The sequence below is a fragment of the Phoenix dactylifera genome, unplaced genomic scaffold (assembly GCF_009389715.1).
Source record: "Phoenix dactylifera cultivar Barhee BC4 unplaced genomic scaffold, palm_55x_up_171113_PBpolish2nd_filt_p 000819F, whole genome shotgun sequence".
Taxonomy (NCBI): domain Eukaryota; kingdom Viridiplantae; phylum Streptophyta; class Magnoliopsida; order Arecales; family Arecaceae; genus Phoenix; species Phoenix dactylifera.
The window spans coordinates 29,016-54,613 of record NW_024068186.1 but is presented as its reverse complement, the minus strand read 5'-3'; the positions used below and the strand labels follow the sequence as shown (position 1 = coordinate 54,613).

Genomic DNA, 25,598 nt, shown 5'->3' with positions numbered 1-25,598 from the left:
ACACACAACGATTCCATGTATTCAATGGAAGAAGGCAGCCAAGAAAAGAAAATAAATAAAAAATTGGTATCACATAACCTCTCTTGGAGGCAAGGTCATGAGTAATATGATCAGAATATGTACCTGAAATGATGAGAATGATGCAGAGTCACATGGAGTTGGCAAGTAATCTCATATCTCTTGCTTTCTAAAGCAGATGTAAACAGAGGAGGAACTGATTGCTTCAACATGGGTAATGTGTCAGAAGATTAGAGGCCAATCCGGCAGCCCTCGGCGATAGATTTTGTTTTTGAGAGTCAACTTGTGGAGCAAAGAGAAGCGTGGTTGTTCTTCATCAGCACCTACTAACCACTCTGGGAGAGACTTTTCTGCTTCTCGATCAGGGAGCTGTATGTGCTCCACGGCATCCACACCCTCCACAAACTTCAATTCCTCACAATCGTAAACGCCTAGGTGTTTGAGTCTAGGAAAGTTGGACACTCTCTCCAACCTCGAGTTGCTAATCAAGATCAATTCTGTAAGAGAGGGGTGGTTTTGTATTTCTCTCAGGCTGTGGGCACCATCAATATATAACTCCTTCAAGGCGGTGGCATGACAGAGGAGGCTCTCCGGAAGAGACCTCAACTTCGGACATCCATCAATTTTCAATGCCTTGAGAGAAGGTAGCAATGATGTTGTCTGGTTGTCCTCCTCCTCCAACCGCCACCACCATTCTTCCCAATTAGTCATGTTTTTAAATCCAAGTGCCTCTAGTTTGGGGAAGTAGGAGGAGAAGCAAGAGTCCGCCAGCAACAAGAATTCAGGCCCGATGCTCGTGACTTCAGAAGCACCTTCAATCCAGAGGTAATCTAGTTGTGGCAGCATTCCCAAGGGTGGAAGTTGCTGGCATATAGCACAATTCTTCAGATCCATCCATCGCAGGTTGCGGAGTGATGACGAGGAGGGTGTCATCATCCAGCTGGGAAACTCACGGCCGAAGTAGCCATTGATTGTAAGCTGTTCGAGGCATGGCGGTGGGCAGAGCTCCTCGAAGACCTCCCCTATTCTTTTGATATCTTCCTCCTCGTAATCATTTGCACGAGACTGCTGCACATTAGAAGAGCTACTCGGTAGCGTGCAATGCAGAAATAGAACTGTGAGATGGGGCTTGGCTTTAAGTGCTGCAGCTCCTGCTTCATCCTTGTCTGATACCCTCTCCAATTTGACCATGCTAATAAACCTGAGCTGGGAGAGGGATTTCAACTCCTCTAAGGTGCAGCCCTCGTAACCATTCGCTACAAAACCCCAAAGTGAACGTAGTTGTTTCAGTCTCCCTATTCCCACAGGCAGACCCTCAAGTGGTGCACCCGTGACGTCTAGAATCCTTAGATTGATTAACCCCACGACACCACGAGGGAGGTTATGCAAATATTTACAATTCTCGAGTGCCAGGAATTGGAGATTTCTAAGATTTCTTATACTCTCCGGTATCTCTCTTATGTTAGTATCAGAGAGATCAAGACTCCTAAGGTGCACAAGATCTCCCAAGAAAGTTGGGAGATTGTTAATGGCTGTTTCACGTAAGTTGAGGACCCTTAAACTCCTCAGCTTTTTGAAGAGATTTTCTGGAAGATCACAAATAAGTGGGGTATGGAAGAATGACAGGTTCCTCAAGGATGTCTGTTCCATTATAAAGTCTGGTATGGTTTCTAATTTTTCATCTACAATCGATAAACGGCGTAATTTTATTGATGCCAATGAGGAGGAGGAGGACGTGATCTTGTTTTCAATTGCTTGTGCATCTCCGACAAAGCACTCATCCCCTGTTATGAGCTGAGCTAGAGATCGCAGGAGGTCATGCATCCTGCAAACTGATTGATCATAATATGCAGGATCTGGCTGTAGAAGGTTCCTTTGCACCAACTCCTTCCAACACCCTTCGGCCACATCTTCCAAGGGCGTATTGTCTTCGGATGTGACAAAGCCCTCTGCAATACAACAACTGACAAAAAGATCTTGAGGAATTAGGTAGCCCTCGGGAAATAATGAAGGGCAAGTGAAGCACTGCTTGAGAAGAGGTGGTAAATCTAGATAGCTCAAGTATAGCGGACCCATCTCCTCTTTTGGAAGTTTTGTAAATGACCATGCTGGACTAGAGAGAACTTTATCCCATTCTGAATGCCTTTTCTCCTTAGTTCGAAGAACCCCTCCAACAGTCCGAAGAGCAAGCGGAAGGCCATCACATTTCTCTACAATTCTCATCCCGACATCACTTAACACATGCTTGTCTCCTTCCTCACATTCCTTAAATACCATCCTGCATATTAATGACCAACCATCCTCTTGAGACAACTTCTCCACCCTATGGATTTGTCTTGCTCCCATCTGTCTGGCAATGTTTATGTTTCTAGTTGTTATCAAGATTCTACTAATCTGCCAAACCACTCTGCAAGGGCTTTCTTAGTAGGTCATCCCATACTTGCGCATCCCAAACATCATCCAAGACTAGGAAGAACTTGTTCTTGATGACTTGGCTAAGCATGGGTTCAAGCACTTCCTTCTCCTTAGCCTCTGCAGGATCACCTCCAGCTTGCTTTATGATAGATCTCAGTAAATCGGACTCGGAAAAATCTGGGGACACGCACAACCAAATCCGTGACTTTGGGTTGAAGTTGTCCCGAAGCCTCTTATCATTATATATCTTCTGAGCAAGAGTAGTTTTTCCTATCCCCCCCATGCCAACAATGGCAAAGACTTGGATTTTTTTGTTATCTTCCTTTATCAGCAAATCCGCCAACCTCCTCGTATCATCCTCAATTTTCTCTCCCACAAGATCAGGTTCAACAATAGAAGATGTCTTGCGGCTTATCCTACTCTTATAGCGATCTTCACGACGAGCAGGTGTAAGATGGAGGTCATCTTTGTCCTTGGCAAGTTGTTCAAGCTCACGGTTGAGATTTCTAATTCTATTGCCAATCTCATGACGGAATCCGACTTTGTGAAAGCAAGCAATAGGAGGGTAGCAACAACGTACCGACTCAGCACGACGAGATGAGGATGAGTTTAAACTACGAAGCTTCTCGCCCTCGATCTGGCATTCATCGATGATGTCGTCTGCCTCGTACATGAGATCTCGCAGCTCGTTCAGCCAACGGTTGATGGCCTGGTTGTTCTCAAGCCGTCTATTCTCTGCATCATTGAGAACATCCTGTATCCTCTCTAACCTCTTACGGAGCTTCTTGATTTCATCAGGCACACCTAAGATCTTGACTGCCTCTTCCTTTGCATAAGTTAATAGCATCGAACACAATCGAGAGACGAAGGCATCTAGGATCATCGCCATTTTTTCGTTTCAACTTCCACAAAGACGAGACACTAGTTAAAGGATGGTGGGAAGGAAGAGAAGAAATAATTGCCCGTGACTGGGAGGACAAATTGTCTGGGTCAGAAACACATTGTTGTAGAAGAAACACGTTGTTGCGACTGGAAGAGGAGAAATAAATGTTGCTGTAGAAGAATCACGTGGACTCTAAAGCAACACGTATCTTGAAAATATTCTAATGAGAATCATTGGTTTTTTTTCTTTTTTTGAGGCAAGGAAAAACTGAGCCACCCAATTTATTGAATATATGAGAAAAGTATATACATGAGAGTCAAAGAAGACAGGGATGCAATGTACAATTGGAAGGCAGAAGGGGAATAAGTAATATCCTGTGAGAAAAAGTAGATGAAACAGCAGGCAATATGATCAGGAGAAGATCGCACCCGACTGATAGTTAGAAGTTAATTAAGTTCAGCTTCTTGTTAGACTGGTCTTTGATTCAATTTAACTTCCTATCAGAATGCTTCCTTCTTTTGTTGTAAGGCTCCACCAAAAGAAGAAACAAGAACAACCCTTGAAAGGTAGTGGTTCAACTGAAGTACTTCTATCAACTGAGCAAGCATCTTTTATTTTATTTTGAAACCATTGTTCATTTTCATTCTTTTATTTTTATTTATAAGGAAGGTGTCATTTACCTTCTTTCTATAGTTTTGATTTGGTGGGATAGCGCTTTCAATGAGACAAGCATCTCTTACTTTATTTTTCAAAATATTATTTATTTTTATTCTTTTATTCTTATCTTTCGTGCGGTAAGCCACTTGGGTTCACCAATGACTCTGGCCATTTGATTGTGTCGTTAGCCTTCTTTTTATATTTTCTGTTTGTTGGAATAGAGCTATCAACGGAGCAAGTATTTCTTTTTTTAATTTATTATGAAACCATTATTTATTTTCATTCTTTTATTTTTATTTATAAGGAAGGTGTTACCTTCTTTTTATATTTTTGATTTGGTGGAATACCGCTTTCAATGGGACTAATATTTCTTAATTTATTTTCAAAACATTGTTTAGTTTTATTTTTTTATTCATATGTTTTGGGTAGGAAGCGAGCTGGATCCACCACTTGCGCATGCCATTTGACGGTGGCGTTTGCTTTCTTCTTACATTGGGCCAACTTTTCTTCTTGTTTTTTTTTTTTATGGTGTCATTTACCTTTTTTTTATATAATTTCGGTTTGTTGGAACAGTGTCTTAATATCGGAATAAATTAAACCTCAAGTCACATGCATGAAAGTGTCTGAATGTTGGAATAAATTAAACCTCAAGTCACATGGTAAGAAGGGTAGCTGCAGTTGTATCTTCCATGCAATAATATAATTGATCTTCTTTCGCCACATCAACTATTGAATCGTATTTTGTACAGATTTCAAAGCACTTCAATTTTTTTCTTTTACTGCAGCATAGATCAGGAAGTGGACATCATACTTTGAAAGCTATGCAAAGTAATCCAACGGTTGAAGTCGCGAAAGGAGATCAATCAATCTTTCGTGCCGAAGATACAACCCAAATCCAGAATAGCTAAAGTAATTGAACTTTTTATATTAATTTCATGTAGAGAGTTTGATTAAACAAAAATTCTTGGTGGGCAACGGTGAAGAGAGATTCGATTCAGAATACGTCGTTGCCTTGGTGGACACATGGCGGAGTAGGAGAGAAGAGGCACAGAGGGTAGAAAACAAAAATACTCCCAAGATTCGTTTGGTTTGTAGGATGAGTGACAAAAAATGCAGCCAAAAAAAAAATCATATATTTGATTAATTTTTTTTAAAAAATATGAAAAAATAATTTTCATATGAAAATAAAATTTTTATATTTTATAGAAAAGAAAAATCTATATGAGATACGAAAAAATATAATTTCTACCGATTGGGAATTGAGGTGATCTGGCATGAAAAAATAAATCCGAAATCATATTTTCATATTTGGTATGAAAAGTGGATGAAAAATATGAAAAAATAAATAGTAAATTTCATATCTATTTTTTTAAGAAAGAGAGTAAAACAAATACCCCTATGAAGATGGTATATATTTTTTTCACGAAAGATTTCTGAGTGGTACTAATCTGACAATATCATTTCTTGATAGAAATACCCTCACATATATTATATTATTATTATATTAATATTATATTCATTATATTAATATAATTAATTAATTATAGTAATATATACTATATTAGTATATTATATATATATAAATATATTAATTAATAATATTTATAAATAATAATATATTTGATATTTTAGTATATTTCTTAATAAATATTAATTATTAATAACAAATATTTATTAGTTATCAATATATCTAACTTAGGATTTATTAATAACTAATATATTAATAATTATAACAAAACTTACTAATTTTTTTATCATAAGAAATATATTTTCTAATATATGTATAATTAATTTAAAAATATTTATACACTTATGTAAATATATGTTAATATTCTAAATAGCAAATATTGATAATGTTTATCTTATTGGGCCATAAATGGCCAACAAATGAGAAAATGTTATTATGTGAATTGTTTATTAAAGGGTATTATGGAAAATTTGGCAATATTGCCATATAAGATTGGCTCCCATCAAGCATAGTAATTTTTTTCCATTAAATGCTGCTATTTTTTTTAAAAAAAAAAGTGAATCTAAGGATAGTTTTCTAAGCTCAAAACCACATCGCTTAAATGAAGGAACACCAACGTATATAACCAGCCTAGAAGAACCCGGCCACCAATTGGGAGTGATGAGCAAGTACATTTAAGATGAGGGAGTGATGAGCAAGTATATTTAAGATGAGGGAAGTGCAAAATAATTCGACAATTGGAGAGTTGCTGCGGTGTTTCTTTCTATACCAGCTAATGACAATCTGGCCCTGGCAACAATGTCTTCATGTTGGAATAAATTAAACCTCAAGTCACATGAAAGTGTCTGAATATTGGAATAGATTAAACCTCAAGTCACATGGTACGAAGAGTTGCTAAAGTAATTGAACTTCCTATATTAATTTTCATACAGAGAGTTTGATAAAAAAAAAAAAGTTTCTTGTAGAGAGGATATCGCTTTCCAACCAGACACCAAAGAATAACTATCCTGGAATAGCCCTACCCTTCAACAATAGTGGGGATATCGCTTTCCAAGTTATCCCTTCTACCAAAAAAAGCCTTCATGATTGGACTTGCCACTCTTTTCGCTGCTACAACGTGGTGCAAAGTGGTTGAGCTGGGCCAGCCATGTATTGCAGTTTGCATGCTCAGACATCAGCTATTCCTATTCTACAGCACAAGGATAGCTCGGGAGGGGGAACGAGACCCCTCCAATTTAACCTTCCTCTGCGTTCTTGTATTGCATTGATTTCTAATTGCCATATAAGATGCGAAAACTGAGCAGAGAACAGTTGCAATTTTGGTTTTGATTAGTTCAATACCCGATTAATTAAAAAAATATTACGTCTAAATATTTCCATGAAGCAGCAAAAATGTGCATACCTGTTGCCTATTTGCTTCCACTACCTCGAAAGCTATGGTCATTTCAAAAGTCCCCATTGTTTATACATCAATCTACAGGATTGATTAAAAAAGTGTGACGTCTGACGCTTTCAACACTTGGCTACCATTTCAGAAAGGGGTTAGCTCAAGTCTGCTGTGAGTGTGGAATTCGCTATTTCCATTGGAACAAGATCCAATCCAGGGAGGGATTTTAGATTGATGTCCAACAAATCATGCTGAGGTTATAGGTAAGCACATGCCAGATCAACCAATCAAAGTGCGCCATGCATCAGACCCTTGTCTTGGTGTAAACGAAGACTTCAACTGCACCATAAGTGAAACAATACATCCATAAAAATGCTCATATATCTGTAATTATTTCATGCCCTTTGGTCCCTATCCACTCCGATTCAATATTATGTATTGGAGTTTATACGTACATCAAACTGTATGTATTAGAGTCTATCATGCATTCTTTTAGCATTCCGGTGGCTGAGAAAATGTGTTCCCGAAAATGGCATGAGAGTCACTAAAATATGCATCCTATCAGAGCATAAATTAGAAAATTATGAAATAAATAGGGATTAATATGACCCTTATATGATTAATTTAGGTGATCAAGAATTTGTCACCTGGACGTAAGAAATTGGAAAGCAAATTGCGGTAAGTAACCCTGGCACCATCTTATTGATTTCCAATTTACTGTTTAATTGTAAGTATGAAATTATGAAATTGTATTTGATATGATATATTTTCTCAAAATTAGGATCAAGTATATGATTGCATATGATTCATGAATTTGATTAAAGAGCATTCTTCATGAATATTTAATATTGTATGAGTTATGAAATTATGATTATGTTAGACTGCATGAAAAATGATATTCGAGGCATGTTTATGCATTTTAAATTATATGATGACATTTATCATTTTCTAACCTATTTATGATGATTATGATTTATGAAAGAAAAAGAATAATGATTTATAAACTCTCAGATTGCTATGTACGGCCCTCGCCAGCGGGTTATAATAGCTCGGCAGACGGCCCTCGTAAGCGGGTTATAATAGCTCAGCATACGGCCCTCGCCAGCGGGTCATAGTAGCTTGGTGTAGACCTTACCAACGGAAAATAATTGTTGGCAAAGATTATGGCTCTCGCCAGCGGGTTATAGTAACTCGGCATACGGCCCTCGCCAGCAGGTTATAATTGCTTGGCTTAGACCCTGCCAACGGGGAATAATAGTTGGTAAAGATTATGACCCTGTCACGGGTAATAATAGTGACCATAGCTGCACTATTATCTGAGAGCACGAATTTCAAAGCATGAATTATGATGAGTACGGATTTCAAAGCATGAATTATGATGAGTACGGATTTCAAAGCATGAATTATGATAAGTACGGATTTCAAAGCATGAATTATGACAAGTACGGATTTCAAAGCATGAATAATGGCAAGAATTTTATATGATGCATATTCATATTTATGAACTTTCATTGATAGAACATGCATTGCTTTATGACCTGATTTGTGTATATCATCTATAAAATGCTTTATTTTGCCATAACTATTAGCTTCTTAAACACTGCATCGGCATAATTATGCTTGATCTAATAAGATAGTACTTGGTTACTTACTGAGCTGTGTAGCTCATATCTTTTTATCTTCTTTTTCTACAGAGGAATAAGACTAATAGGAGCAGGGAGCTTGGTGTTATTCAGGGTTGGAGTAACTGAAAATGTTATGTAATAATCAAATTTTAGAAGCTCTGTACTGCTCCAACTTCATGAATAATGTTATGACATTAGTAAATGAAACTATTTATTTTATTATGAAATTTTAAGTGGCTTCGTGTTATTGTGTGCATAAGATTGCAATAGCACGGCCGTGTCATGATCCGAATTTGGGGCGTGACACATCCATGGTCTACAAAATCAATCAGAGCTAAGGCATTAGAAAGCAAGTCTCATAGGTAATAATGTCAATAAAATCAAACATTATCACTTATTCTATTCCTTCTTTTGGATTGTTTCAAGAGGAATGAGTAAATGTCACATTATTCTATTCCTTACCAAAAAAAAAGTCACATTATTATTATCATTATTATTTTGAGGCTCCCATAAAGTGCCCACTAAAAGGTCATTAGATCTATGATTGCTGACTTGGCAACTCCACAATCAAACAAACCACCATGTTTGGAAATAAATTCATGAGATACTCCAATCCCCTCTTGTCATATCATTACTGTTGAGGAGCGTATCATTACTGTTGTACAAGTGTCGTTGGGATACACAAGACAAAATATGGACTGATCTTACAACTGATGGAAGATATCAATTTTTTCCCAATTAGCTGAAGCAAAAAATCTTGAATAGATCTGTTAGACTTTTTCCATTTTCCCTTATCTACTCAACTTATTTTTCTTGAAATATCTAGTTTTCTGTTTTTATGTTTCATTAGAAAATTAACAAACTCAGAAAACTTATAAATAGTTTGCTGAAAAACATTTTCTTTTTCATGAAATGTCTGTTTTTTTATTTCCTTTTTTGACTTTTTTGCCACCAAAATACCCTAAACAGTAGGGTAGACAGTCAAGACAAACAAACAAACAAACAAATAATATGAAATGTAGTTGTTTCCCTTTCCTTCCCCTTTACTTCCCACTATGAATCATATTATTTTATCAACAATACCTTGTAGAGCGCCTTCACTTGAAACCAAGTCACAGATGCTATAATATATTTTATCGTATGGTAACAGTTCATCTATCAGCAAATTACTGAAGCAGAACCAAAGGAGCCTGCAATGTTTTACACAACAAAGACCATGAAGCATCAAAACAAATAAATTCTGAGTACCAGCTCTGGACAAGCCCCAGGTAGTGCCTTCACAAGGACTTCAGCCCAAAGAAGGGGAACCCATATTCTGTCATCATTTATAAAGAAAGTGCCATTTATCTTCTCTCTATATATTTGATTTGGTGGAATAGAGCTTTCAATGGAACAAGTATTTCTTATTTTATTTTTCAAAACATTGTTTTATTCTTCCATTCTCATCTTGCGTATAGGAAGCGAGCTGGGTCCACCATTTACTCGGATCATTTAAGCTTCTTTTTATTTTTTTTTGGAATAGATCTATCAACTGAGCAAGCATTTTTTATTTTATTTTGAAACATATTTGTTTTTATTTTTATTTATAAAGAAGGTGTCATTTACCTTCTTTCTATAGTTTTATAAAAAAATCCATTTGATAGATGAAAAAATCCAATTCCTATCGATTGGGAATTGAGGTAATTTGACACGAAAAAATAAATTTGAAATTATATTTTCATGTTTGGTACGAAAAGTGGATGAAACAAATATAAAAAAATAAACGATAGGTTTCACATCTATTTTTCTAAAAAAGAGAGAAAAACAAATTTATTTATTTATCATAAGAAATGTATTTTCTAATATATATAATTAATTTAAAAATATTTATTTACACATGTAAATATATTTTAATATTCGAAATAACCAATATTAATAGTGTTTATCTAATTATGCCGTAAATGGCAGAGATTAACAGCATCTCAGAGAAACTAGAGACGAACACTTCCAAGATCACCGCCATTTTTTCACTTGAACTTCTATAAAGACGAGACACTAGCTAGTAGAAGGATGGTCGGAAGGAAGAGAAGAAATAATTGCCCATCCGCAGCTGGCTCCCACAAACTCCAACTTGCATCAATAATTGCCCCTCCACGCGCTCGAGATAGCACGCGATTGGAAGCACAAGATGTCTCGATGAGGACAAAAGGACTTGTGTTGTCATAGAAGAGCCATCTTAGGGACTCTAAAGCAACACGTACGTGTCTTGAAAATATTCCAATGAGAAACATTTTGGAAGAGGGAGGTTTGACGTATCTATAGATTATTTGAATGGATTCTCAGATAACAATTTTGATCCGATCTTGTAGTATTAACCAAATTTCTTTTGAGAGAATAGTATCAGACCAAATTGTACAATGAGTTGGATCTTTCGGGACCCGTTCGCGATTTGCATGAGATTTTAGTGAATTAGGAGATTGCTTCGGTCTACGTACACCATTCCCCTAGCTTGCCTTCAAACTACCACATTCCATTGGTTCCATCGTGCACTCAATATTCGGCATCCTTCAGCAAACCGTGCGGAAAAAAAAAACAGTTAAACCTTTTATGAAAAAAATACAAGTTAATTACTCAAACCTTTTCTTAGAAAAAGACAGAGGAAAACTTAGCCCATTTAAACCTAATAGGACATAATTATACAAAGCAAATATTGATTAAAGATTTTGGGTCCAGCGTATCAAATTTAGTCTCAACTGGAATTGAAGCCATCTTCCATCTAGATTTATTACAATTTTATGCTTCCCGTAGATGATGAAGCCGGCTCAACACAAAGATATCAGGGCCATATTGGCATGAGTAGGAATTTGCTGTGGTTCTTCAGCAATACACAGCAACTTCAGCAAACTCGTTGACATTTAAAATGCTTTTTGATATGCAATACACAGCAACTTCAGCAAGAACATGCAAAAATTATAGGACAAGATTTGAGGCCAGCGAGTGCAAAGAGAACACTACAATGAGAAGAGCCATCTTAGGGAATCTTTAGATCTGAGCGAGAGGCCATTAGCGAGAAGTAACATCCCCATTCTGCTTAGTCTTGATTAAGAAGAAGAAGATGAGCACTACGTCCATTCCACGCAGCGAGAGTAGGTTAAAGGGTCAATTTTTCCTTCTTGTTTCTTCCAATCATGCTGGCGTTCATTCCTTACTCGTTTCACGGCCTAATCGGTCGCATGTCTTTTCCTAGAATTATAGCCGTCCGATAAAGCTAACGGGACAACTTCGGTGGGCCAACCATGGTCCCCAACTTTAGACCTGGCCTCCTGTAAATGCGTGGTTGTTACCATAATCCATAGGAAGCGCCCTCACAGCCCAGGTTATGGGGATAAGATAGGTGTGGACTGCATCCAAGGTTTAATTGGTCGGATTGAGATTCTTCTTCTGATTAATTTGAGGTCACATCCAAATTCGGCATATGTTCATGTTGGATTCCCGCAAGACACAGACATAATGACTTGGGTTTCTCGATGTCTCTCTCTAGCTAAAATTACGTTAATCATTGAGAAATATCATGCCGTGTTTCGCATGGTATGATCTTTTCATGGCTGCTCACTTTCTTCTCGCCAATCGGATTCAGACCTGGAATCTTTTCCTCGAGTTTGGTTCCTCTTTGGTGCTTGTTTTGCACCACAGAGGATTATAGAACCCTTGATTGCTGCCACGTGATCTTGTTGCGGAGACGGACGGCCGTTGCATGCCAAACATGATGCGTCGCCACAAAGATCATTGGATGTTCGACAACCATCCCTCTCTATGATACAATGATGTGTGGCGATCGACGACTGTACAACCTTCTACAGTGCAGAACATGCATCGCGCAGGATCCCGATATCCTCTTCTTGAGCAGAAGGGTGCTGCCGGTTTGCTATTTATAAACTAAAATATGGTAATCAACTGATTAGAGCTAATTTACTTTTCAGGTTGCTCTTTGGCTCTGCTCAACGACGTAACTGCTACTTGCTATTAGCTTTCAATTGTGTTAAAGCCAAAGAAAGGAGTCCGGGTATAGGAAACGGCCATGTATCCATTGTTATATGGCGATATCTATTGGATGAGGGAGAAATATATGGTTGATGTTCCTCGCGTAGAAGCTGCAAGACAAGATCTTTGCAAAAAAACACTCTGGATATCGTGTGTTTCATAACAAACCAACTCCAGGATCATCTCTTCTTCATGGGAAGAAGGGAGTAGACGAGGTCAGAAATCAGGTGACACCAAGGCTTGAATGGATGTTGGATCAACAAAGACTTGAATGGATGAGCACGATAATAATTGATGAGGGAATGGAAGACGAGAAATAATTGCTCATCCACTGGCCCCCACAAACTCCCAACATGCACCAATAATTGCCCCTCCACGCGCTCGAGATAGCACGCGATTGGAAGGACAAGTTGTCTGGATCAGGACTAAAGGACTTGTGTTGTCATTAGAAGGATCATGTGGACTCAGAAGCAACACGTGTCTTGAAAAAATATTCCGATGAGAAACATTTTGGAAGAGGGAGATCTGGCGTATCTTCAAATTATTGAATGGATCCTCAAATAATAATTTTGATTCGATCTTTTAGTATTAGACCAAATTTCTTTTGAGAGGATAGTATCAGACCGAATTGTACAATGAGCTGGATCTTTCGGACCCAGTTCGAGATTTGCATGAGACTTTAGTGAATTAGGTGATTCCTTCCGAACTAGTCTGGTCTAGCTTGCCTCAGTCAAGTATAAGAGTTTAAAGAAAGAGAGTTGAGTAGGTATGGAAAAGCAGGAAATTTATTGTGTGTACATTTGATTGACCGCCAATCCAGCATTTGGAAACCTTCTTAATCAGTAGACTTTGCAGCATGATGCAGAGGCCATGAAAGGCCACAAAAAAAAAAAGAGTATATGGTACAAACACTACAGGAAAACAAACTTTTTCCGGCGCTTTTTTGGACCTTTAGCGACGCTTTTTAGCGTCGGCTAAAGTACCGCCCACGCCAAGACAAGCGTCGCCAAAGCGTTGGAGATACCAGAGTGGCAAAAGTTTTTGCCGACGCAGGCGGAAAGCGTCGGCAAAAACCCGGCTTTACCGACGCTTTTATAGCGTCGGCGCTTACCCGACGGACATTTTCGTCATGGGTGTGCTGTTGGTTTTCTCCGACGCTTTAGAGCGTCGCAAATTTCCGACGCTTTACAGCGTCGGTATATCCTCATTTGCCACGACGCTTTAAGCGTTTGAAGCGTCGGCATAAGCGTGCCGGTGCGGTGCCACGATGGCTTTTACCGACGCTTAAAAGCGTCGGGAAATATTTTTTTTTAAAAAAACAAAACACCATTCCATATTAAAAAACACACATTACAAAACATACATTATTACAATATGAACTTGTATTACATTGATACATTGACACAAACACTCAGATCATTCGAAATATGAATATTGTCATATCTGATTAAAAATTTGCTTAATAAGTTTCAAATTACAATGCACTCTGAAAAATAAGAAACATATACATATCAAACTCATAAAAGATAATCTAGAATGCATCAGGGACGGGATTCAGCTCCATCATCATCTCTACAAGCGTTTGAAGTATCAGAAATCTACAAAAAAAAAAACCGTAGAAGTTAGGAATAATGTGATACATTAACTCATATATCATAATTGATAATATGTAAAGTATTCAAATATATATAGTTATTTACCTGAGAAGGAAGAAATCGTTGTAACATGGATGAAATATTCGTAAGCTGAAACTGCAAATTTGCTTGGTTTTGCTTCAGCTCTTCAATAGTTGCTTGAAGATGACGAACTTCTGCAGTGTTACTAGATTCTCTAGCATTTCTTGTATATGTGCCCACTGAAGACAACTGAGTGGGGGTAACTCCAACGCCGTAACCCCTCACTCGACCATAACGCTCTGGGCCCATCAATTCAGCGAGCACTTGAGCTTCAATATTATGGGTCTCGTCAGATGATGATGATCCCCCGACGCGCTCCGAAATAAGATTTGTTGCCCTATCCTATATCTCTCAAAAAAAATTCAAATTAATGTATGCCAATAATAAAACCAAAAAAAATACAGCACAAGCCAAAGATGAATACATACAACTATATCTCTTGACTCCTCCCGAACAAAGCTGCCATCTTGGTGGGTGTGAGTCATCTTATAAAACTCCACCCTACCAGGCTCCCTCCCATTATCATCCATATACAACAAAAAGTATATTTCAAGAGTATACATGCTATATGATAGAATAATTTAAGATAAATTTAAATTATTTCAAGAAAGCTTACGAATTCAGCTCTACGCCTCGCATAACTCATGAAGCCTGAAGTGTGAGGAACAGTCTGTGATGCTCGAGCAGCTCTACCAATATTGGAATATGTCTTCTCCGCAAAACAATAAACAATGTAATGCATAAAATGTATAAATTTCTAATCTATAATAATAGTAAATACAATCTAAGGTATTGAAAAAATATACACAACCTGAGCTCTCTCGGAAAACCAGTAGTGGACAAGCTCCCTCCACTGATGAGAGATGACATCTGGAGGACAAACACGGGCCACCTCCTCTTCAGTCATGCCCTCGTGCTTCCAATCCGCCTTTAGCTTCGCCTTATATTCTTTCCATTTACGGTTGACGGACTTCAGCACCCAATCATGGCTATTTGCAGGAAGGACAAACTTTGTTAACATCAAAATCAAAAATGTTATATCAATGTTAAATCAAAAAATAATTGAAGATAGTAAGCAAATTCAATTCTTTACCTCAACAACTCTAAGAAGCTCAACCTTATACGAAGGAAGCATTTTGTTCCATTTCGTAAAGTTGAGCGGACACAATTGTCCCTTCGGCGCAACCGATCCTAAAAAAGTGGATAAAATGCTTGCTGCATTCTTGATGGGCTGCCCCAGTTCGTTGCAATGGACGACAATCTTCTCATCCTCAGGTAGGGTCCATACGTCTCGTGCTCGAGTGGGCCCTCGTGTTCTCCTCACTCTCCCTAGTCCATCTATAAAATAAGAAGTCCATTAAAGGCAAATGATTTAAAATAGTTAGGTTTGCTGGAAAGAACATTGGCGTATCACTGCTATTGTAGTAAACAACATAGGTACTATTACTGACAGCATATGATATATTTGTCTGTCCTATTCTAATTTAGTTTTGAACCTTGGTACAGAAGTTCATCCTAAGTCGGCCTTTGAATAGATTTCTGGGCCACCTCCCTGTTCTCTCAGCAATGCCAGGTGGGTTCACCATCTCTTTCCCTCACAGATACACACACAACATAGATTTCCTTACATACGGAAGAATATGTGGTCTAAAGCAAAGAATATGAGTGGCATGTGATTCCCATGCACCTACAACATGATTTACCTTTACTAGGATTCTTATTTGAAAACTGCAACTAGATGTAGTTCACTAAGTTTGCTGTGAATTCTTACAAAAAGAATTCATTGTCACACTACCTAAGTTTGCTGTGAATTCTTACAAAAGGAACTGTAGAAGACACTACATTGACTCCTGCCTTGTAAGAGGATGCAGAACAGCTTTAGGAAAACTTTCAACAAGAATCTCATGGAAGCTGCACAAGGAAGACATGATAAACAAATGACAAAAGTGAATATAGATCAAATTGAAAATAGATCAAATTGATAAACAAATGACAAAAGTGAATTTCCAGCTATTTACAACTTCATCAATGTATACGACAGGGAAAACCTGATATCATACTAGCAAAAAATTACAGGGAAAATAGATCACATTTTCCGCATTAAGGCAAAAAATTACATATAGAATAAGGATATTTTTAACTAAACATAGTCGCAAATGCAGGTTGTCTCGAAACAGCTTTGCACTAAGGCAACCACTTAAGCTTATTCTATTTAAACATGAATTGAGACTCATAAAATTAAAACATAGCTACAAAATTAAACTAAATTAACAAATTAAAGGAGTAAAATAAATTATAGAATTTTTAATTTATTCAAAACCTATTTTAGTATGACATGATATGTTTACTGTTATGCAACAATGGTAATTAATCTTAAAAGAAACATGTTGAATACTTCAAATGAACTGATGCAACAAGAGGTTCAACCATATAATGACTAATGAATCCAAAATCGAGTATAAGCAACTAATCAAGTATTAGTGAATTTTGTTGGCTGTAGCTAAGAAAGATAGAGTACCATAATAAAGATATCTAATCCACTCAACTAACAGGCCTAATATATTGACAACTCCATGATATTGTGTATACTAGTTCCCCTTGCCATCGAGGTTCTTGCAAGGTGGTCGGTCAACATATAAGATCTGCCAAAGTGTTTTGGTACTGAGTGGAAGGCCAGGTGACCACCTAAGCTCAGGTTGCTGCCTCCACAGCCTAGGTGGCTACTTTTCAAAATAATGAGAGGAAAAGTGATCAAGTACTGGACTATCTATGATTACATTGAAGCAGATGCCCATGAAGAAATATATGAAGTCCTGATCATTTTTCCTCCCAGTTTGAAATCCGTGTTTTGATTTAGAAATACATAACTGATATCAAAAGTACCATCATCAATATCGACAAAACCTTTTTCCCATCAAATAAGGTCGGCACCAGAGCTAACATTGAGGAGGCTCCATTAAAGAACTAAACAAAGTTTTATGACTGGTATCATATCAAAAGGATGTTTTCGATGCACATTTCCATACCAAATGAAAAAAAAAAAAATCCTCTGTCAAATTTCATTTGTTTCACATAGTCATACTTTGTACAATGCATCAGCCATTCATAAATAAGTTCATAGAGGCCACTGAAACAAAGGACAGGCGCATGCATGAAATTCTAATATCTCAATCAAATTACTAAGCCCATGCGTGTCATTGTAAAGCAAAGCATCACGGTAATAACCAGCTGCTTCTCCCTCTAGTTTGCTCTCCTTGTTTGCTTCTGCTTCTGGTACGTTAATCTTCAAGATTTTACAAAACCTAAGTAGTTAAAAATTTTAGCTATCTATAATGGTTTCAAAAATAAGCAGATGAGACGATAGAGCAATACAAAAGCTCAATATATAAAACACTGACATGTATCAGACTACGATCTTAGATATTTAGCAACAGAAATTAGAAATACCCAGGACGTCCACGTCATCCGTGTCTGGACGATCTGCAGGTGGGGCGTGCTCAGACTGGGACCCGGACTGAGTATGGGGCACATCGGGCTGCTGGGAACGATCAGAAGTAGATCCCACGGATGTGTGCTGAAACTCAATATTTCTGAAACGTTTTCCTCGCGGCATGTTGTAATCTAGTATACACAAAAAAGAATCAATATTAGTTAAAAATTAAATCCATAGAAATAATTTATTAATTGCAAAATAATTTAATGCATAAAAGTAATGTTTTTCTTACCATTAAGAAACTAGCCAGCTCTCATTCAACATTCATCCTAACCAAACTAGTAGAATTCAGTTCATCAATTGGCGGAACATTAAAAGGATTACACTGAGTATAAGTCTCATCATCCTCCTCTGCTAACCCTTTTCCCATATCATACAAGTCCCTAGGTTTAGTCTTAATAATAACAGACCAATCTTTATCCTTCGAGTCTTGCACGAAGAACACTTGTTGAGCTTGAGATGAAAAAACAAATGGGTCATCTTTCAATAGCACACCAGTATGTATCAACCTTGAAAAATTTACTAGTGTGAAGCCATTTATATCTTGCTTCAAACCTCTAGATGAGTTTATATCCACCCAATCACATCAAAATAATACTACCTTAAAGTTTCCGTAATAATCTAACTCGTAAACATCTGTTAGGGCACCATAATAAATTTTTCCATCCGCCTCAACCCTAACTCCACTATTTTGGATTTTTCTAAATTTTTCACGTTTTTTTGTATAAAATTTAAAACCATTTATAATGAACCTATCATATCTGTTGACAATATTGTTCGGACCTCGAGCAAGGACTATTAATTCATTGGAACAATGTCTCTCCATCATAGTCGGTACCTAAAAAAATTTAAGTCAGATAATAATTAATTTTTCAAAGTTCCGATCGTAGGATTCAACGTCTAACCTGTTTTAATAACCATTCAGAAAATAACTCAACCAACCATCTTTGCTCAATCCTTGGGGTAGGATGAATGTTATTGTTAGCGCTTCGCTGAGCCACTAAAAAATCTCTGCACGAGAATTAATTTATTTGTTTTGAATATTATATCTGATATGACAGTAAATTTTGATTTCTTATAACCATACTGACCTGCGATACTCGGATATTAAGTCACTGTGAAGTAAGACATAACGATGTGCCTGTGCCAATAATTTGTGATGAACTACAGTACTTTCAGCTTTCCCCACAAATCTTCCACCAGATGAGAACTTGTACTCCTCTGCATTATGTATAATATCGTAATTCCTTTGTGGTCGATTAAAAGCAGTTTCAACTCCTTCAAGGTATCTCGAGCAAAATGTCAAACACTCATCAGCAATATATCCCTCCGCAATCGATCCTTCGGGATAGGCTCGATTGCGTACATATTCCTTTAAGCGCACAAGATACCTTCAACAAAAAAATTTAATGCTCAACATCAACATCGACGAAGATAATAGAATATATATTCATATTAATAATAAATATGGACATTCGAGTTTAAGAATATCACCTCTCAATAGCATACATCCAACGATAGTGAACCGATCCACCAAGTTTAGCTTCCCCAACCAAGTGAATGACTAGATGAACCATAATAGTAAAAAAATTAGGAGGAAAGATCTTCTCCATATGGCACAGTGTTAGTGCAACATTAGACTCCAATTGATCAAGCTCCTTGGGATCAAGAACTTTGGAACATAATGCCTTAAAGAAGGATGATAACTGAGACACAATTGCAAGAACTTGTTTATGTGTTGATGATCTTAAAGCCAATGGAAAGATATCTTGCATCAAAATATGGCCATCGTGACTTTTAAGATTTGTAAGTTTTCGCTCTTTAAGATTAACGCATCTTGAAATATTCGATGCACACCCATCTGGAACCTTCAACTTTTTCAAAACCATTAGAAAAAGATCTTTCTCTAAAGTAGACATTGTGTAACATGCAGGAGGTATAAAATATTTATCATTGGGTTGTTCTTTCGGATGAAGCTCTTGTCTTATGCCCATGTCTTTCAAATCAAGATGCGCTTTCAAGTTGTCTTTAGTCTTTCCTTCAAGATTTAACATTGTTCCAATCAAGTTATCACACACATTCTTTTCTATATGCATGACATCAATATTATGTCGAAGAAGATTATACTCCCAATAAGGTAATTCAAAAAAAATGCTCCTTTTTTTCCATAACTGCTTCTGTGTAGATACCGAGTTTGTGCCATTGTCATTTTTCTGTCCATAAATGCTGTCATCATTCTTGAAGTTGTCAGCGTCCTCAAAAACCTGTGTCATTGAGCTGCCAACATCCCCCCTTCCCCGCTTCTTTGAACTGTTGAATGCCTTACCAGGTATATAGTTAGTGCCATGAGTTTGTTTTAGAACTTTAGTTCCAGTTGGTGGAATAGGTGCAGATCGCAACTCTATGGTACCATCAAACTGATTATTCTGATGTCGAAATGGATGATTTGCTTCTACCATCTTCGATGACCCATATAACAGAATTTTCCTCCATGTTTTAACCAATATGAATGAGTTGAATCTCCACAAGAAGGGCATGCAATACGCCCCTTAGTGCTCCAACCGGATACATTAGCATATGCAGGAAAATCATTGATTGTCCAGATAAGAGCTGCACGCAATTTGAATGTTCAGCCAGTGAAAGCATCAAATGCATCAACACCCTGCCATAACTTTTTCAATTCATCTATTAAAGGCTGCAGAAAAATATCTATATCATTACCTGGGCTCTTATCACCGGGAATAACCATTGACAGAATGAGTGAAGACTGTTTCATACACATCCATGGTGGCAAATTATATGGAACCAAAACAACTGGCCAAGTGCTGTATGTAGAACTCATCGTTCGAAATGGATTAAATCCATCAGTTGCCAAACCCAGCCTTACACTGCGAACATCAGAAGCAAATTCGTGATGCCTATTATCAAATGCTTTCCATGCTAAACTATCTGCTGGATGTCTTAAAATTCCATCCCTTGTACGTCCTTCATCACGCCATCTCATTAAGAAAGCCGTCTTTGATGATGCATACATCCTTTTCAATCTAGGTATGAGAGGAAAATACCTCAAAACTTTAGCCGGATTTTTTTTAGATTGTGCAGCATCCACTTCATTCGACAAATCAAGCTCGTCTTCATTTTGTTTTTTCCATCGTAAAGACCCACATGTTCGGCACGAATCTTCATTAATATTATCACCATGATATAAAATACAGTCATTTGGACAACTATGTATCTTCTCATATCCAAGATTCAAGTCTTTTACTAATTTTTTGGCTTCATAAGAAGTTGACGGCAAAATAACACCTTCTGGAAATGCATCTTTTAATAATTGAAGAAGCATAGTAAAAGACTTCCCAGACCATCCATTCAAATATTTCAAATGGAATAAATGCACCATAAAAGAAATCTTCGTAAAATTCTTACAACCCGGATATAGTTCTTTATCACAATCTTTCAGCAAGTTATGATACCGAGTTGTGTTATCTTCAGAGTCTATAGGTTCCTCAACATGTATAGATACAGTAACGGTATGCTCATCACCTATTGGAGCTCCTTCTTGCTCTCCACTAAAATCTGTTAAATTTCTAATATTATGTTCAAGAGCATCTCTGAGTAAGCCCCTCATATCATCTTCTACAACAGGATTTCTGTCTGTGTTACTAGATCCAACACTAGCAGTGTATTCTATAATTAAGGGTTGGTTAGATGAAGACGACAATTTAGACTCTCCATGAAATATCCATTCTGTATAACCCTATCTATAAAACCATTCCATACGAAATGTTCTTCAACAATTTGTGGAGCGATAGCATAACAATTTACACATTTTTGACATGGACAAAAAATATTCCCATTCATTTTAGATTTCTCAAAAGCAAATTTAACGAAATTCTGAACTCCATTCAAATATTCGGCACTGGATCTCGACTTATTTTATCCAACTTTTGTCCATTCTATTAAAAAACTGATTGAACTGCAAGTAATATAAAAAAATATTAAACTAAATTAGGGTATGAATCACCAATACGAACTCATGGTACAAAAAGATCTTGACAAATTTTATTAATACAAAATATAAGATTCATATACAAAAAATTGTAAGACATTCATATAGATGAAATTATGAATATTAACATGAATGTTACATTGCTGTGATAAACCTATACTTCAAAAATATACGAATGTAAAACTTGTCGGGCCATGACGTTCATGTTTGGTAACTGATTCACTTTCAACAGTTGCTGATCCAGCTGAACTACCTTATCCACAAGGTTGGCATACGGATTGGGAGGGGTAATTTATGATCTAATCTATCAATCTGACAAATAGCTAAACTAAAATAAGCAAATTTTGATTTGGCATAAATAGATACAGGTAATGTTCAATCCTACTTAACCTGGTTATTAGATAAATTTGGTTCCCGAGTTAAGAGTTCCAAGCACTCTTAACTCATAAATTAACCTTAGCCTAATTATTGCAAACACTCAAAGCGGCAATAATGCAATCGAGGTGAACCTTAATCTGACCTAGTCTTTATTTACCCCCTTCTTGTTTGTCTCATACAAGTAGGAACTTGTTCTGATTTTCAGTTGTAGTTTGCAAGGATTCAAAAGAAATTGTATGTAATTTTGATTATGGTTGCAGTGTAAGCAGTAACGCATTTTGATATCACTATATCAGTATCATATACTTGTGTGGTGAGCAAAAGGCCACCACAGATTTGAAATCTTAAACCAGTGATGACTAGAAGCCTTTTCTTTAACTCATGGTAAAAATATTATTTAGGACTTGTTTAGATAATCCAGCAGAAATATTCTGCACGAATCAGACCTACTAGCCTACCTAGCTCGGCATCCTTTAAAAGTTCGCCGAAGTCCTGAGTCTAAACCCTAACCCATGGGCTTGTTGGTCTATAAGAAGATGGAGATTTTTTTTTTGTTTTACCTTATCACAAGATTCGATGATGAGATGCAATGCAACTAAGAACAATGGTTATTGAGCATTAAACATTGGCATATTCTTTGAATGGCTTGGAAAATTTCTATACGGAGAGTATGAGGATCACTTACCTCAGACGACGGCGATGTCAACGGCGGCGGAGTAGCTACGGCTCGCTCGGGATGGAGGTGAGATGTCGGCGCGCAGCTAGGGCATCGACCAGCAGAGGATGAGGAGACGGGGCCGGGCGAGAGTTAAAGACAAGAAGAAAACAAAGAGGAGGAGGAGGAGGAGGAGGAGGAGGAGGAGGAGGAGTAGGAGGCTTACCTCAGACGACGGCAAGGTCGACGGCGGCGGAGTAGCGGAATCTTCAATCGCCGATCGGGGCTAGGGATGGAGGTGAGATTAGTTTGAGGAGGAGGAGGAGGAGGAGGAGGAGAAGGAGGTGGCTTACCTCAGAAGGAGAGGTCGACGGCAGCGGGGAAGTCGGCGCGCTCGCAGCTAGGGCATCGACCGATAGGAAATGAGGAGAGGGGGCCGAGCAAGGGGTTGGGGGTTTTAAGTTTTCTAACGACGCTTATAAGCGTCGTTGTTTCTTAAACTTTTAACGACGCTTTAGAGCGCCGCTGTTTGTTGAGATTTTCCGACGCTAACACAAAGCGTCGGCAAAGGTTGGCGCTGAGCCAAACTTTACCGACGCTTTCCCCTAGCGTCGGAAAAAGTCAGTCGGCAAAACCAACATTTGTTGTAGTGAAAGCGATCAGATTTTCTGAGTTCTGCTGTGTCTGCAAGGGAAAAAATCAATGGCTTTAGTTTTTATTTCAGTAATCTGTCCATAATAAGGGGCTTTTCAGAATTATTATGACACCAGTCTTACATTTTCTGGAATAATAGCATCTGGAATCAGGGAATAAGAATGATCTATTGGGCTCAACATCCAGAAGTACCACTTAAAAGCAAAAGAAAGGGTATGAACGCAAAAATTATTCGTTGAGAGAATAAAGGCTGATGGGTTAGTTTACGGGCACCCTAAGAAGCTCTCTCTCTATATATATTACACTACTGGGGATCCAGATCTGGAATCTTTCCCTTAAGTTTGGATCCCCTTCGGTGCTTGTTTTGCACCACGGAGGAATGTAGAACTCTTGATTGCGGCCACATCATCTTGTTGCAGAGACGGACGGCTGTCAAACATGGTGCCTCACATTGCATGCCAAATATGATGCGTCACCACAAAGATCACTGGATGCTTGACAGCTATCCATCTCGATGATAGGATGATGTGCGGCGATCGAGGATGATGTTTCATGGGAAGAAAGGCAATAGATGGGAGAAGACGAGGTCAACAATCAGGTGAGACTAAGACTTGAATGGATGAGCATGATACAGGGGGAATCTCACGGCAGCAAGAAGCACGGGCTGGCTTCATTCTAAGGTGGCATGGTTTTAGTGGACGATAAGCTAATCTCTTTTTCCCATGAAACATCGGCTGCATGCATCCACTTATTCCCACGTAATGCAGAGGTCATGCAACGCTGAGGTCTCTGCTCATGCATCATGATGTTCCAATGAGCATATGAATGACATTGCTGTTTGCATGACGTAGTCTAAATTATTACATATAAAACGTGAAATACTTTCGAAAGTTGATTCAAAGACATAGGTAAATCCTTGATGCCTGTTCTCTATACTCACGTCCTTTCCCCTGTACACAGAAAACAGCATTATCAAAAAACAAAAGAGTTTATGTAAACCCCGGACCAGATGGACCGGCATGGACCAAAGTCGGCGGTCCATCTGGTGATTCCGGAAGTAAGGCGGTGGAGAATGGCAGCTGTTGAGGCAGTTAAAACTGGCTAACAGCCGCGGTCCCCCACCCCTTGGAGGTTGATGGAGGGTTATAAAAACCCCTGGAGTTCTGAGGACGGGACCCCACCGACTACACTCCTCACCTTCGTTCTTCTGTGCAAGGAGTCGGACCGGGAGTAGTGGCGCCGGAGGAGGAAGGACTGACAGCACCACCACATTGTGCCGCCGGAGCAGACATAGGAGCTCGCCGGAAACACTTCACGGCTCCTCGGAGCTAGGTAAACTTCTAACTCCTCCATTTACACGCTGTTAAGCTAGATTTAACCTAGCTAGGAGATGGTTAACAGTGAGAGATGGGTAGGGAGATGATGTAGTAGAGGGGAAGATCTCATCATGGGCGGCATTCATCCGGCACTGGATCGGTAGACCGAAAACCATTGATGGCCCACGTTGAAGAACCTTCCCCTCCACTCAACGGTGGTTTCCCTTCCCATTAAAACCCTAGATCTAAAGATGTAAAGAAATCAACCTACCTTTGATGCACGGAAGGGCCCTCGGTGTTGGGAACCCGCCCACGCCGCTGATATTTCAAAAATTTTTCAGATGGCAGCGGAATCGGCATGCACGGGTTCGACGTTCATCGCATGAACGTTGTTTCGAGACCTTTCGTAATTAGGTAAGAATTAAAACTTTTAAAACTATTAGGAAGATCAGATCTTCACCTTGCGCGGGTAGATGATCACCGCAAATCTGAATTCGTGGTTTTGGAAGAGGGTTCGCTTGAAGCCGTTCAAACGTCCGGCCTCTACGGGTATCCACACGAAGCAGGATCCGATCCAAGCTCTCTATCTCACCGGGGTGCTAGCTCCCTTGCAGAGATAGCTTTGATGGCTGATGTCCTCTCTTTCAATCAACTCTTGATTGCACTTGAGAGGAGGAAGAAGAAGGATGAAGAAGAGGAAGAAGATCAAAACCCTTCGCAGCCTTCTTCTCTTCACACGCGTTGAAGCCAAAAGGAGGAAGAAGGTATGTCGCCAAGCTCTCCTTTGCTTGCACCTTGCTTGCGGCCCAACCAAGGGAGGAGAGGGGCTGGTGGCGGCAGCAAGAGGAGGAAGAAAAGCAATACCTAGGGCGCCGGCCCTAGGTCCCTTTTATAAGCATCAAGGGCTCCTACAAGTTAGGAGCCCTTGACTACTTACTTTCTTT

General features: G+C 38.4%; 1 protein-coding gene and 1 long non-coding RNA gene across 5 annotated transcripts in view; both read right to left on the bottom strand.

Annotated features, from left to right (window-relative positions):
* The window catches only part of LOC108510807 (putative disease resistance RPP13-like protein 1), a 45,806-nt gene extending 41,922 nt beyond the window's left edge, over positions 1-3,884 (bottom strand). For 3 of the 4 annotated variants that reach the window (XM_039120497.1, XM_039120496.1, XM_039120498.1), the window contains exon 1: positions 124-3,007. In XM_039120497.1, the coding sequence (XP_038976425.1) occupies positions 241-2,364 (2,124 nt within the window). In that variant the 5' untranslated portion in view covers positions 2,365-3,007 and the 3' untranslated portion in view covers positions 124-240. The other variant, XM_039120499.1, reaches the window with a different exon arrangement.
* An 11,347-nt stretch (positions 3,885-15,231) lies between these two features.
* Positions 15,232-23,140, bottom strand: LOC120107294. Its single transcript, XR_005509161.1, has 5 exons — positions 23,038-23,140; positions 22,911-22,970; positions 22,715-22,790; positions 17,597-17,770; positions 15,232-15,487 (listed from the first exon to the last, which is right to left on the bottom strand). It is a non-coding gene; the product is annotated as an uncharacterized LOC120107294 (long non-coding RNA).
* Positions 23,141-25,598: the final 2,458 nt, after the last annotated feature.